Below are 13704 nucleotides of genomic sequence, written 5' to 3'. Positions count from 1 at the left end.
TTCTGCATCCACGCACTGATCTGTTGAAGGCAGTGGCTGAGTGAATCCACCGGCCCATATTCACCTGTTGTCAGTGACACATAAATCTGAGTATCATCTGCATAGTTGTGATAAGATATGTTATTACTGCGTATTAACTGCCCTGGTGGCAGCATGTAGAGGTTGAACAGAAGGGGTCCCAGGATTGATCCCTGGGGCACACCACAAGTCAAGGCCATGTAGTCTGAAACACAACTCCCAATTTCAACAAAGTATTTCCTGTCTTCTAGATAAGACTTGAGCCAACTTAGGGCAGATTCAGAGATGCCAACCCAGTCTTGGAGTCTGTGCAAAAGGATCCCATGATCAGCAGTATCAAAGGCAGCGCTTAGGTCTAGCAGGATTAAGACAGAGACTTTGCCATCATCAGTGTTCAGGTGGAAGTCGTTGGTTACCTTGATAAGAGCAGTTTCTGCGCTATGATGGGGTCTAAAACCTGACTGGAAAACATCAAATGAATTGTTTAATAAGAGAAAGTCAGTGAGCTGTTGGTAGAAAACTTTTTCAAGGACTTTTCCTAAAAATGGCAGATAAGAGATAGGTCTGTAATTATTCAGTACAGTGGGATCAAGACCGCTTTTCTTCAGGAGGGGTTTAATGACTGCAGTTTTTAAGGCCTCAGGAAATATTCCAGATTGAAGAGACATGTTAACTATTTGAGTTATTGGTGGCAACCCACTGTTCAGGACAAACTTTAGAAATCTAGTGGGTAACACATCAAGACAGCATGTAGACGAGCTCAGACAGGTGATGGTCTCTTGGACAGTTTGGTCAGTGACAGGTACAAAGTGAGTCAGCTTAGAGTGAGTAAGTGGCCGTTGGATAGTTATATGTGTTGTGGAGTTGTTGGCTTTTTTAATGCCCTGAACCTTTTCATTAAAAAATACAGCAAACTCATTACATTTAGGTGTGCAAACCAGTTCTATTGGTAGCTGGGTTGGAGGGTTAGTTAATCTGTTTACTGTTGTGAACAGGATACGAGAGTTGCTGCTGCAACTTCCACTGATTTCAGAGAAGTACCTTTCCCTTGTTCTGCATAAGATCTGGTTGTAAGCGTACAACTCCCCCTTATATATTCCATAATGAACCTGCAGTTTTGACTTGCGCCACTTTCGCTCAGCTCTGCTGCACTGTTGTTTCTGTGCCCTGACTAGATCATCATTCCTCCAGGCAGTTTTCTGTCTATGTTTTCTCAATTTAACCTTCATAGGGGCAATGGCATCCAGAACATTCAAGATGCTAGAAGTAACAGAATTCAGCATTTCTTCAACATTGGCACCAGAGGCGTTTTCAGGGTTTATCATTTCTACAAACTGTGCCCTAGTGCTCTCATTTATTTGTCTCCTTTGGACAACTACAGGGCCAGGCGGTGGTTTAGGAGCAACAGACAGGTCAAAGAATACACAGAAATGATCAGAGAGGGCGACATCAACCACACTGACATTGTAAATAATAACCCCCTTTGTGATGAGCAGGTCCAGAGTGTGCCCTCTGCTGTGGGTGGGGCAACTCACATGCTGAATTAGATCAAAGGTTTCAAGGACAGCATTGAGCTCTTTTGCATTTCTGTCATTGACATTATCAACATGAACATTAAAATCACCTGTAATGATTAGACCATCAAAGTCTGTGCACACAATTGAGAGCATTTCAGTGAAATCATCAATGAAACTTTGCCTGTGCTGAAGAGGTTTGTACATAATTATGCAGAGTAAGGGAGGAGTTTGTTTTAACTCAATCTTAAAGGACACATACTCAAATGATGAAAACACACCAAATGATATTCTGTGGGTTGCAATATACTGCGCAGTAACGCCTCCACCCTTTTTATTTTCTCGTATTTCCGATTCATGTTTGTAGTTGGGGGGAGTTGATTCAACTGGAACTATGTTTCCTGTGTTTTTGTCAAGCCATGTTTCAGTTAATAACATAAAATCAAGATTAAAAGAAGAGATAAGATTATTGATTAAAAATAATTTGTTGCATAAAGATCTGACATTGAGTGCAGCAAGTTTGAGATTAGTTTCCTTGGGACTGGTCAGAACCTTCTTGCAAGGGATATGAACTAGATTTCTTTGATTGGACAATCTAACTGCCCTATTTTGCATTCTACGTGGTGCAACTACAGGTATAGCACCAAAAGGAAGCTGTCGATCACAGGGCCCCAGTTTGACATAACCTTTTCTAGGACACTGGGGGCCCGTTTCATCCTAGCTCCGGGGGATGTATATATGTATATATGTGTGTGTATATATATATATGTGTGGGTGTGTGTGTGTGTGTGTGTATATGTATATATACATATACACACACATATATACATATATATACATATATGTATATATATATTTGTATATAAAAGAATATGCAGATATTGTACATATATTCTGTATATATATATATAAAAAAAAAAAAACGCCCCTCTCACCCTCCGCGGGTGGTTTCTCCTCCAAGCTCGGGTCCTCTACCAGAGGCCTGGGAGCTTGAGGGTCCTGCGCAGTATCTTAGCTGTTCCTAGCACTGCGCTTTTCTGGACTGAGAGGTCTGAGGTCTTTCCAGGTATCTGTTGTAGCCACTCCTCCAGCTTGGGGGTTACTGCCCCGAGTGCTCCAATTACCACAGGCACCACTGTCACCTTCACTTTCCAGGCTTTCTCCAGTTCTTCTCTGAGTCCCTGGTATTTCTCCAGTTTCTCATGTTCCTTCTTCCTGATGTTCCCATCGCTTGGCACTGCCACATCCACCACAACGGCTTTTAGGCCTGCACAATATACCGCAAATTTATCGTTATCGCAATATCCAGCTCTGCAATATGCATATCGCAAAAGACGGCGAATATCGCAATAAATCGCAAACCCAAAATGTGTTAAAACAATCTTCTAGCAGCTTGAAGGATTTAACAAATCAAATAAATCCCTTTATGCTTTGACCAATCAGATGGACGCCTTCCCATTGTTGACCAATCAGATGGAGGCCTATTATGTTAACCCTGGTCCTGAAGAGCCTCAACCCTGCCTGTTTTCCAGCTCTCCTTAACCAGCTTGCTGTTGATTGGCTGACTCAAGTGATTTCACATCCTGATTGACTGAACACACCTGATTTTGGTTATCATTATCGAGCAGTCTAGGGAGAATTGGAAAACAGACAGGGTTGAGGCTCTTGAGGACCAGGGTTAGCCACCCTGACGTTTGTCCCCCATGTCGATGAGGGTCATTTGGAGTATAATTTTTAAACTGTTGCAATGAAATGGGAATGATGTTTTTGTTTATTTTTCTATTTGTTTATTTACCGCAAATTTATCGTTATCGCAATATTGATCACTAATATCGCATATCGCAAGTTTTCCTCATATCGTGCAGCCCTAACGGCTTTCCTCTGTTCTTTATTCACCACGACAATGTCTGGTTGGTTCGCCATTACCATTCTATCAGTCTGGATCTGGAAGTCCCACAGGATCTTTGCCCTCTCATTCTCTACCACCTTCGGAGGTGTTTCCCATTTTGACCTTGGGGTTTCCAGTTCATATTCTGCACACATATTCCTGTATATTATTATTCCAGCCACTTGATTGTGGCGCTCCATGTATGCTTTCCCTGCCAGCATCTTACATCCTGCAGTTATGTGCTGGATTGTTTCAGGCGCCTCTTTGCACAGCCTACACCTTGGGTCTTGTCTGGTGTGGTAGATCTGAGCCTCTATTGCTCTGGTGCTCAAGGCTTGCTATATATATATATATATATATATATATATATATATATATATATATATATATATATATATATATATATATATATATATATATATATATATATATATATATATATATATATATATGATTAAAAATTTGACTAAGAATGTTGGATAATTACCATTACCAATATTAGAGGTTTTCTGTGTTATTCTTGTTGCATATTGAGTATGTCTTTAGTCTCCTACATGTCCTACAGTCTCCTTATGCTGGTAGGGTCAAAGTCATTAGTCAACAAACCTCGAGATTCATCAAAGCCTCTGTGAAGGAGTCAAAGGAGAAAAACTAATGTGCACGTTTACATCCAACCCGTTTTTAATAACTTATTTGGACTTTTTTGCCAAAGAAAATTTGCGCACAAAATGTCATTAACTGTGGTTTTATACCATATGGAGTCAGATGAGCAGTGCAAGACTAAAAGTGAGTAGATTTTCCCTGTTACGTTTTTTCCAAAGGAGGCAAACGTTGGATTTCCTCCCTGCAGGTTTGATTACGAGGGATAAACTCAAACGGAACTGCAGATGGATGCAGTTTAGTCGTCTCAAATATTCCAATTTGTTGTATCAAATGTTATTACCATCAGGATTTGAGCTTTGGCTCCAGGTCGGCTTCTGCAATCTTTGCATCTCCATATTCATGTGTCTGCGACAAGCAGAACAACCTGCATAATGACTTTAGATGTTCTTGCAAGCTGTTTACGATGATGAATGTTTATTGTCATTCAGACGCAGACGGCTGATTGAAAGGCTTAACAATAAAGCATGATCTGACATTAACGCACACTTCATTATGCTTCATTTACTGAAGGGGGCTCTAGGTGGCTTTAGGTTTAGAGATGTTGCCTGCATGGCGCCACCATCGGGAGGGTAACTGCGCAACCTAATTAAAAGTTTCAAGTTAGAGGCATGCTGATTGGAAATGACTTCAGAAGATTCTGGTGGGCTTAGTGTTGATCTCAAGCTGCTCAAGCAGTTAATTAAAAAAAAGACGGGAAAAAAACAAACAAAATTGGTTACAGATTGCAATTAATGCACTGCGCGAGCCGGGCCGCGGGCGAGACCCACCCCGCCTCGTTAGCGAGCGCACGCCTGCTGGGGTCAGCCTATAGGAGCGAGTCTGCCTTGTTTTTCCTTCCTTTTTTTTTTTAATTATTAACAGCAAACCAGGCAATAAGCAAACATTTGAAAAAGATGCACAAAAATAAATAATAATAAAAACAAAAGCTGTGCCTCTTGAGAAAAGCGCGGTCTACTGTTGCTATGGAAACTGTTCCTCACTCACACTAAAAGTAAAGGATGGATGGTGGAGGTTTTTTTTTTTCTTTTGAAAGACAGGCCTCCTTATCTTCGTCCCTCCATCCTTTATTCCTCTAACCAAAGGTTTGACAGGTAGATAAACCTGAACAATAAAACTGACACACAATGGGGAGGGCAGGATTTTGAAAGGAGGGGGCCGTGTGGAAAAACAAACAAACAAACAAAAAAAAAAAAGGAACAGATAAAGAGGATAAACTACTGAGACGTTGAGTTAAATCACAGGAGTCACATTTAATAGATGATCTCAGCATTCCTTCGAGCTCATCAAGTCCGATGTTGATACCCTTGCTTGGGATTGTGGGTTTATTCCAGAAGCTTCAACTCAGAAATGGCAAACCTTCTCCTCTGAGCCATGAGGAAGTAGGAAGTGTAAAGGTCCTCAGGGATAGCATAAGAAAACAGAGTAACAGCTGGATGACGTAAACATGAAGCCCCTTAGCCGCAGATGCTTCGCATGACACAACTGAAGCACAACACACTCCAACATAAACCAATCAAAGATTGCACTGACTCTGTATTAGACCATGAAATATGTGCATTAAATGCCAGATATGTGAATTTTATCAGCGGGTTGATGAAAAAACACACAAACATGTCTTGTAAAGGTAAATACCGCGGTAATGCCTATAAAGCTACAAGAGCCATTGATATGTTTAGACGGGCTTTGTGTTCAGCTGTGATGGGTTTTTATTTTTTTTGTTTTTTTTTATTTTATTTTTTTTTCAGATGTTGCCATGCTATGTCTGAATTCCCACCCTACCCTCTAACTACTAAGAAATGATGTAGTGCTTCAAGTTATGACTCCAGGTTTTTATTGCTTAATATAGAGTATATGCAGATATTGTATATATATTATGAATTGATATATTTGATTATCTACACCATTACCGAGCCAGTTTAGCTCGTGCTGGTTTGCGGCGCCTTCCGTCCGTGAAACCCGGGTTCGACTCCGGGCTGCTCCCTGTTCCCTTCTCTACCTCTGCCGGTTCCAAGTCCGGTTTGAGAAGGTTGCGTCAGGAAGGGCATCCGGCGTAAAACATTGCCAAATTTACCATGCGACTCGTTCGCTGTGGCGACCCCTGATGGGAGAAGCCGAAAGTGGAAGAAGAAGATCTACACCATTACCAACATTAGAGGTTTGCCGTGTTTTTCTAGTTGTATATTGAGGGTGTCTTTAGTCTCCTACATGTCCTACAGTCTCCTTATGTTGGGAGGTCCAAGTCAGAGAAACGATATATCTAGTGTCCTGGATTTTAAATGCAATTTGAACATAATGTTTACTACTAATAACATTTTTACTCTGCAAATATGACGTCACTGATTTTACGAAGTGAAAACCTAAGAAATATGAACATCATACGATGTGTTCTGATGATAAAAACTTTGTTTATTTAAAAAAATACTTGAATAAATGTTTTTAAATTAAATTGTTCAAAAGCAAGGCATTGTGGTCCATTTTTAAACAATCTAGTGAGCATCGATGCTAATTGGTTTATCGCAGAGACTCCTGGGAATTTTGGGTACTGGATTTTCATTTGTAGCTTCAGACAGCACTACAAAATGGCAAACGCACTGTATAGTGCACTATGTAGTGAAGGAATTCGGATGCAACCTTGTTTTTTTTTAGGGGGAAAGGAAGAGTTATATGGCTGCTTAAGACAGATAAGAGAAACTTGCATTATATGTCATTTTTTTATCAAGGACAAATGCAAAAGTTGTCCACATAAATTGTACATAACTATATACATAATTAAAAAGTAAGCCAAATTACTTATATATGTAAATATACTTGTTAGTTTATGACAGATTCCATGCAAACCATGGTAACTACTCAGTTTTAGAGTGTTTTCATACATCTATATCTAAAAGTCATTGTGTAGTGTGAGTTTGCGCTAAAAAAGAGAAGTATCTTTTTTCAAATTTGAGTCACATTAGCTTTCAACTTCTGTAACATTAAAAGTGCCTAATTGTATGTTTTTTTTTTTGTATTTCCTTCTTTGAGAACTGTGTTCATTGCTTTACATAGTTTGGTTTCACTTTTCTTGTAATGTTGGGTTTCACTGTCACACCTGGTTCAAGTCTCTAATCATCCACAGCTGTAGTAATTTAAGTTGATCATCCTCAGTTTATTTAATTGTCAGCTTGTCAAGTCATCTGCCTTTGTCACCTCTTTTGTTGGTTCCTTTGTTCATGGTTTTGTCATGTTTATGAAAGCATTTAAGTTGTGGTTCCCACATCACCAGTTTCTAGGGATGGGCGTAGAGGCCCCATGAAGCTTTCACGGGGTTCATTTAATTGTGTCGGAAAAATGAACCAACCATTCAGGGCCATGGTAAAGTGCAATGACCTGACGCTGATTCCAATACAGGGGAAACAATAGAACTGGTCGAGAAACGTTCGGGATTCATTTGTATTTATAGAGAATAGTGCGCCTACCTGTTCAAACACAAGTGACATCTAAACCGTGGTTTGACCAAACAATGGATTTGGTGCTGTGATCTGCGCTAGTTGACACACGCCCCGAAACATTGTGCCGAACCACTCTGCTTCATGAAGGTGAAACAAGCGCGGGAACATCCGTGTCAAACGGGCCATCCCTACCAGTTTCTCATTTCTTTTTTTAACCAGAAATCGTCAAACATTTTCCTCCAGTAATGTTGTTCTGCCAATAATGTATATCTGGACAAAATGTAAGACTTTTACCTAGCTGGTTAAAAAAGAAAAAAGTATCAAGGACAAATTCCAAAGGTATTTTAGAGAGAACGAGTACTTGTTTGGTTAAAATCAAACTCTGCTTCATTATTATTCTGGGCTCTGATATTCTCATCTGATCAGGTTAATTGGGGTCATGAGATGTGATCGGGTTTAGGAAATGGGTAGCACACACATAATTTCAGAGGAGACCTTTTCTGCATGCTGTTACCAAGACCGTCATCCCATAATTTCTTTATTAAGTCCACTGTCATCCATCAAGTTAAGGCCTGAAATTAGAGGGAAAGAGAAACAAACATGAAAAGTGTGGTTATCTGTGGGATGAACGTGTCTGTTGTGCAGTAAACTGAATATAAACCCAGGATTAAGTGGAAAACCAGCAGGACATTAAGAACTGCAATGAATCTCATAATGACGTTAACTCTTTAATACCCATCAAGTGATCACATACTCTGACTTTTTTATGCATGTGGTTGTTATAAAAGCATATTTCTAAGTTTCACTTTTTTTTTACTTGAAAATGAAACACACTGACAACATTACATGTTGGTCTTTCCATAAAGAGTTGACTTCCATGTGAAAATGTCCAACTATATTCTAGGACAGGGGTCGGAAACCTTTACCACTCAAAGAGCAATTTGGATCAGTTTCGCCTTTTTAATTTGAAAGTTCATAAAGAGATATTCTCTTTTTTTGTATCCTCTTTCATTTAATAGGTTCCGATGAGAACTATTTTCCAAGAGGCCACAAAACGAGCAAATATGTCGTAATTGACCAGCAGTTAATACGCTTCTCCAATAGATTTTTGTCAAACAACTATTTTTCTCATCTCAATCGGGACACTTTTGGGCAAAAGCTGTGTGTGTATTCCTGGATGTCTCTCCACATTTGAGACTTTGTTGATTCCACGCTACACATTAATCATACTGGCAAAGTCTTGAAAATAAGCAAATCGGCCCAGGTGCCGTTAAATGTACTGTTTCCTTTAGGAACTTCAATTTTCTCTAAATTCTCCACTATTAATTATTAATTCATTTTCTTGTTAAATAGTATAGTACTTTGCATCTTTCAATTCTTTTATTTTCACTTTTTTTGGTTCTTTGGCTCTAGTGTTTTTTTTCTTTTTTGGTAACATGTAATCATAAAACCTTTATTAGTCCCACATTGGGGAAAGGTTCTTAGTGTAATTGCATGATAGCAGTTATGACAAAACGTTGTAATCATTTCCTGCAGGAATCTTGTGTTTTTCAGATCTTGCTGGGTGTCATAGACATAATGAGAGAAACCCACGTTTCATTGGAAATGATGAGTCATCTTACATTAAGCTTTATGATGTGTTTCTGCAGGACTGACCCAGTGGGGGCAAACATCCAGAATAGACTAGACCCGATCCCAGTCTAGATCCAGTTTGACCGCTTTTCTTCCACTTCACCTTGACAGTACACAGGCCCTTCCTGTCCTTGGGGTCCTCCGCCTTCATCTTTCCCACGCCGTCTATTCCTAATCTGTGGGCCTCCTCCTCATCTCAGAGCCTTCCTAAAGGTGTGGCGGTCATGGCTGTCCCAAGTGCCAATGAGTTTCATTGGCAGAGCCTGGCACGCTTGCCGAGCGGGCGTGTCTACCACTCACTGTTTGAGGTGGGGGGGCAGATGTACATGCTCGGAGGTTGTGATGCTGCAGGGCGACCATGCCCGGCTTTGGACCTCTACTCTCCTGAGGTATGGAAAGTGTTACACCCATTGTGTAACAATTTACTCACAAAGTGCTAGGACTCGTAAATTTAGCAACGTTCTGATAGTCAATTATGTGTTAACCCTTTACCAACAGAGCTTTAGTTCCAGTACTTACATTCTTTCAAAAACTGGAACTCTTTGATGGTCATGTATTTCCAGCAGATTCTAGAGCGGAGATAAGCGGGATGTAGAATACACTGCATTGTTTAAAAACTAAAAATCCAGAATTGCACTGAAAAAAAACAGCGAGACCGGAAAGGTAAACAGTAATATAGCGAGGGACTGCTATATACCTAAATACCAGTTCACCAAGTAACTACTTGGGGCTTTTTTTTTTTTTTCAAAAGGTAATTCTCCAATCGTTTTAACGCTAAATGGTTAAACATGGATCATAACACAAAAATGGTTGCTGGTTTTGTTTCGAAGTAGCTGCCAGACTTGCGTTTAGTGACATCATATCCTGCCAAGATGGTGGTTACTAGGTAAAGAAAAAAACCTGACTCAAGCAATCCCAAAACAAAGTCAATAAGTGGAAATTTAAGTAAAAATGTATTTGTTACAGAAAAATGTGATAAAAGCCATTCATTATGGGGGTTAGGGTCTGGCTCGATGGCGTCTTGCATGGTTGGGATGAACTATAAACCCTAGAGCCAAAGCACTGATGGTGGTTAGAGACCAGACCATTCCAAAGCTTCACTCCAGGTGGAGGACAGGGTGGACGGCAGATGAACCATCTAGAATGCAGAAAGACAGCCAGTCATGCATTTAAAGACAAAAAAGATTGATTGCCTGAGAGGAAAGGCGGGCTTTTTAGCTATTCGTTCAGAGTAAAGCCTTAATGGATAATGGTTTGTAGAGTCATGCAACAATCTGGCAGTGAGGAGGTCTTCCTCATTGAAATTTTAGCAAAGCTTCATCTAGTGTTACTACATTAAAGGAATTGTCACTTTTTCAACATGTTTAATTCTGCTTTTCTTTAGGAGTTTTACAGTAAATTCTGTGACGCAAAAGCCCTGTAGATCAGATGGTTTTGGATGATCAGCACGTTAAAGATGCACTCTGATCATCTTGTGATGTAGTTTAAAAGCATTTTGGGGAGCCTTTAAGTATGATTATCTAAATCTTTAGCCAAAATAAAAAAGGGGTCATTTTCTAGGACTTCTTTCTGCAGCAGTTGTTCATTTGAAATTCACCTCTGAGTTGTTGGCGGGACCTTGCCACAGAGTAAGCCTGCCCCCACTTCCATCGAATGGATGGATAAAAAAAAGATTAAATAATTTAAAATCTTTTTACATTCTCTCCCGCTAGTTTACAGCCACTCATAGCCCTCACTTTAACACTATAAAAATGGCGAGCAATGTTTAAGCTATCCAGTCGTACAGTTTTGAGTTTCCTTGCATAAGGAAAACAAAGAAATACAAGTGGATGCATCAGAATGCATCCAGCTACAGTCTTTTTCGAACAGTTTTTTTTCAACTGGTCCTAATTTACTTCAACTTGAATAAAGAAATAGTTAGAAACACAATTTTAAGCTTAAATGTTTTTATATGTCCTCTATGCCAACAGTACATATTGAAAACACCAAAAACCTGGGTTTTATTTAAGTTGGTCTTTAAAGCTGTGTGAAGAAGTGCACCAACTATGAGATTCTTAACTTTTATTCGGAACTTACAATCAGAGAAGTATCAACGTCAGCCCGCCTCTAAAGCTCCATCTGTGCCCCGTTTGCAGGGGGACCGGTGGATCAGCTTGCCCCCGATGCCCACCTCTCGAGCTGGAGCTGCCGTGGCAGTGCTTGGGAAGCAGGTCCTGGTAGTGGGAGGAGTGGGAGAGAACCAGAACCCCCTAAAGGCGGTGGAAATGTACAACACAGAGGAGGGGAGGTGGAGGAAGCGGAGTGCTCTGCGGGAAGCTCTGATGGGTATATCCATCACAGTGAAAGGTATGGATTACCACAGACTGACTCTTAACCTCCTAATATGTCTTAATTCTGCTGCACAGCGGTTTAGGAGAGATGATAAAGGTTGCACCAGCAATCTGATCCTCTAATTGCATTAAAGTGTTTTAACCATGTCAAACCCAAACATGGAAATCGTCATGGATCGTCAGCTTCTTCTCTTGGTTTGGGGTAGAAGAGTGTTTTGTTGTCCATCTGTCTGTAAAAACATGCAGCAAAGCTGCAGAGCAGAAGTGCAGCTGCATTGTTGGGAGCTGTTGGGAGGTGGAATGCAGCGGCAGTCACAGCTTCAGGTGTTTCTCGAGGCTTTGCTCCCCTTTAGGTGGTTTATCCCATTCTTTCCAGCAGAGCCTCCTGAGCTCAGTCTTACTGGATTTCAGGCTTCGTCAGCCTCCATCATCCATTCATCTGCAGCCAAAGCTCAGATTATGTCAGAACATCTGTGGATAAACTTAAAGGAGAAAGCTCGCACATCAATGTGTGTTTCTAACAGATTTTCCCTCTTTTTTTTTTCTGTAGGATTAAGGTAAATATACAGATCAAAATGCACTTTTTCATTGTTTTATTTGGAGAACTCCACTTAACTTAAATATATTTTTACATTTTTAATATAAAATTAACCCCTCGTTTATCTAAAAATAACCGTGATGGGTCCACAAAGTGGGATCTTAGATGTTTAAGGCTGTAAAACTCACTCACCATAATTTATACTCTTTTCTCAGACAAACATGAACATTTTCACACTTTTCTCTCTTATTTTAGCTCTTAAAGTTCAAACCTCCACAGAAAAATAAATCCAGTATTGTATAGTAAAAGCCAAGATTTATGTAGGCTTGGAAACTGAACACATTCAGTAAAATGTCAACAGCCAATCAGGGCATAGAACACAATAGGCTATATTAAAAAAAAGCTAGTGAAGTTGCACTAAATAAGACAGCAGGACTGTCCTAGAAAATGACAGATTTTGTGGAGCTAAAAACTGCATAATCATGGCTAAAAGACCACTGGGAACGCTTTTAAAATGGTTCAAAAATAATTGAAGTGGAACTTGAAACAGTTTTGAAATAAATGGAAATTAGCTTAACAAACACACATTCACAAAAATGACGCCTTTTTATACCAGAAACCTCAAAGTACCTTAAAAAAAGTGAATCAGCACCTCTACTGAAGCAGAATCAGTGATTTATTTGGAAGGGAAAAAAATGCAGAAATCTTTAAGTTTGTGCTAAAAGTTATAACAAAATGAAAGTCCAGAAGGTTGTGTTTGGTTTGTTTCCACGCTTCGGGCTCTGCAGAAACTCTCTCTCTGACTTGTGCAGCACGTTTCTCTCTCTCTGGCTTCATCTGGTCTCTCCAACACTTTCATCAGTTTTCCATCTTCTGGTCTTTTATCGCCGTCCTATCCCCCCCAAACTCATCCCCAGCTGCTGAGAAATGGGCAAACAGTGTGACAAACGATCAGTAGAGCCAAATAAAAACAAATATACTTCCAAAAGGATAGCCAGTTAATAAATGGACTCAAATACTTTATTTTATTGATACTTTTTCAAATCATTCTGTTCTAAATTATAGATAATGAACTTTAGCTAATGAGCCATTGTTTGCCTCAAAGTTTTTTTGAAAGGAGTTGGGTTTTTTTTTTGGAATGAGTTTTAACTGATTACGGATTGATTTTGGAAATGAGCTCACAAAAGCTCATCAAAAGATCCATTGAAAAACAAAAACAGTTGAAAAAGTCATATCTCACACACAGCAGCTTGTTTCATATTCAATGCAGGGATTTATTTCCACCACCTTTCAATGCCTGAAGACTCTCCATTGTTGCTCCAGAGGTGTCATTCCGAAGTGCCAGACATGCTCTTTTGCTTTTGTGCTCTGCTGCTGAACTCCCGCCGCTCCTGCGTCGGTCACAGCCTTGTGGCTCGTCGCAGAGTTGAAAGTATTTTCACACTAAAAGTATAAGAACCTTTTAAAAAAAAATCTTTAGGAGCCATTTCAACATTCTGAATAATTTCAATTTGACCAAACATTTTGTTTTCATACAACTATCGACTATAGGGAAAAATACAAACATTTAAGCTGCAGAGGAAAAACACTTTTTAATGATTCAGATGCCTGTATGTTTTTTTCTGCAACAACTAAATACGGTTTTTAAAGAAACACTGACTTAAGGTGGTGTCACACAGGCACTGTGTACATT

The 13704-nt window shown here is 39.7% G+C and overlaps 1 protein-coding gene across 2 annotated transcripts in view; it reads left to right on the top strand.

The window, feature by feature from the left end:
• The window catches only part of klhdc8a (kelch domain containing 8A), a 51665-nt gene that overhangs the window by 24228 nt on the left and 13733 nt on the right, over window positions 1-13704 (top strand). For both annotated transcript variants that reach the window (XM_004069045.5, XM_020703407.3), the window contains 2 exons: window positions 9161-9532; window positions 11279-11489. In XM_004069045.5, the coding sequence (XP_004069093.1) occupies window positions 9368-9532; window positions 11279-11489 (376 nt within the window). In that variant the 5' untranslated portion in view covers window positions 9161-9367. The remainder of the gene's footprint in view (window positions 1-9160; window positions 9533-11278; window positions 11490-13704) is intronic.

The sequence above is a fragment of the Oryzias latipes genome, chromosome 5 (genome assembly GCF_053564925.1).
Source record: "Oryzias latipes strain Hd-rR chromosome 5, Olatipes_Hd-rR_3.1".
In the NCBI taxonomy this organism is placed as follows: Eukaryota; Metazoa; Chordata; class Actinopteri; order Beloniformes; family Adrianichthyidae; genus Oryzias; species Oryzias latipes.
Note: the sequence above shows the minus strand (reverse complement) of the source record. Positions and strands in the feature narration are given on the sequence as shown.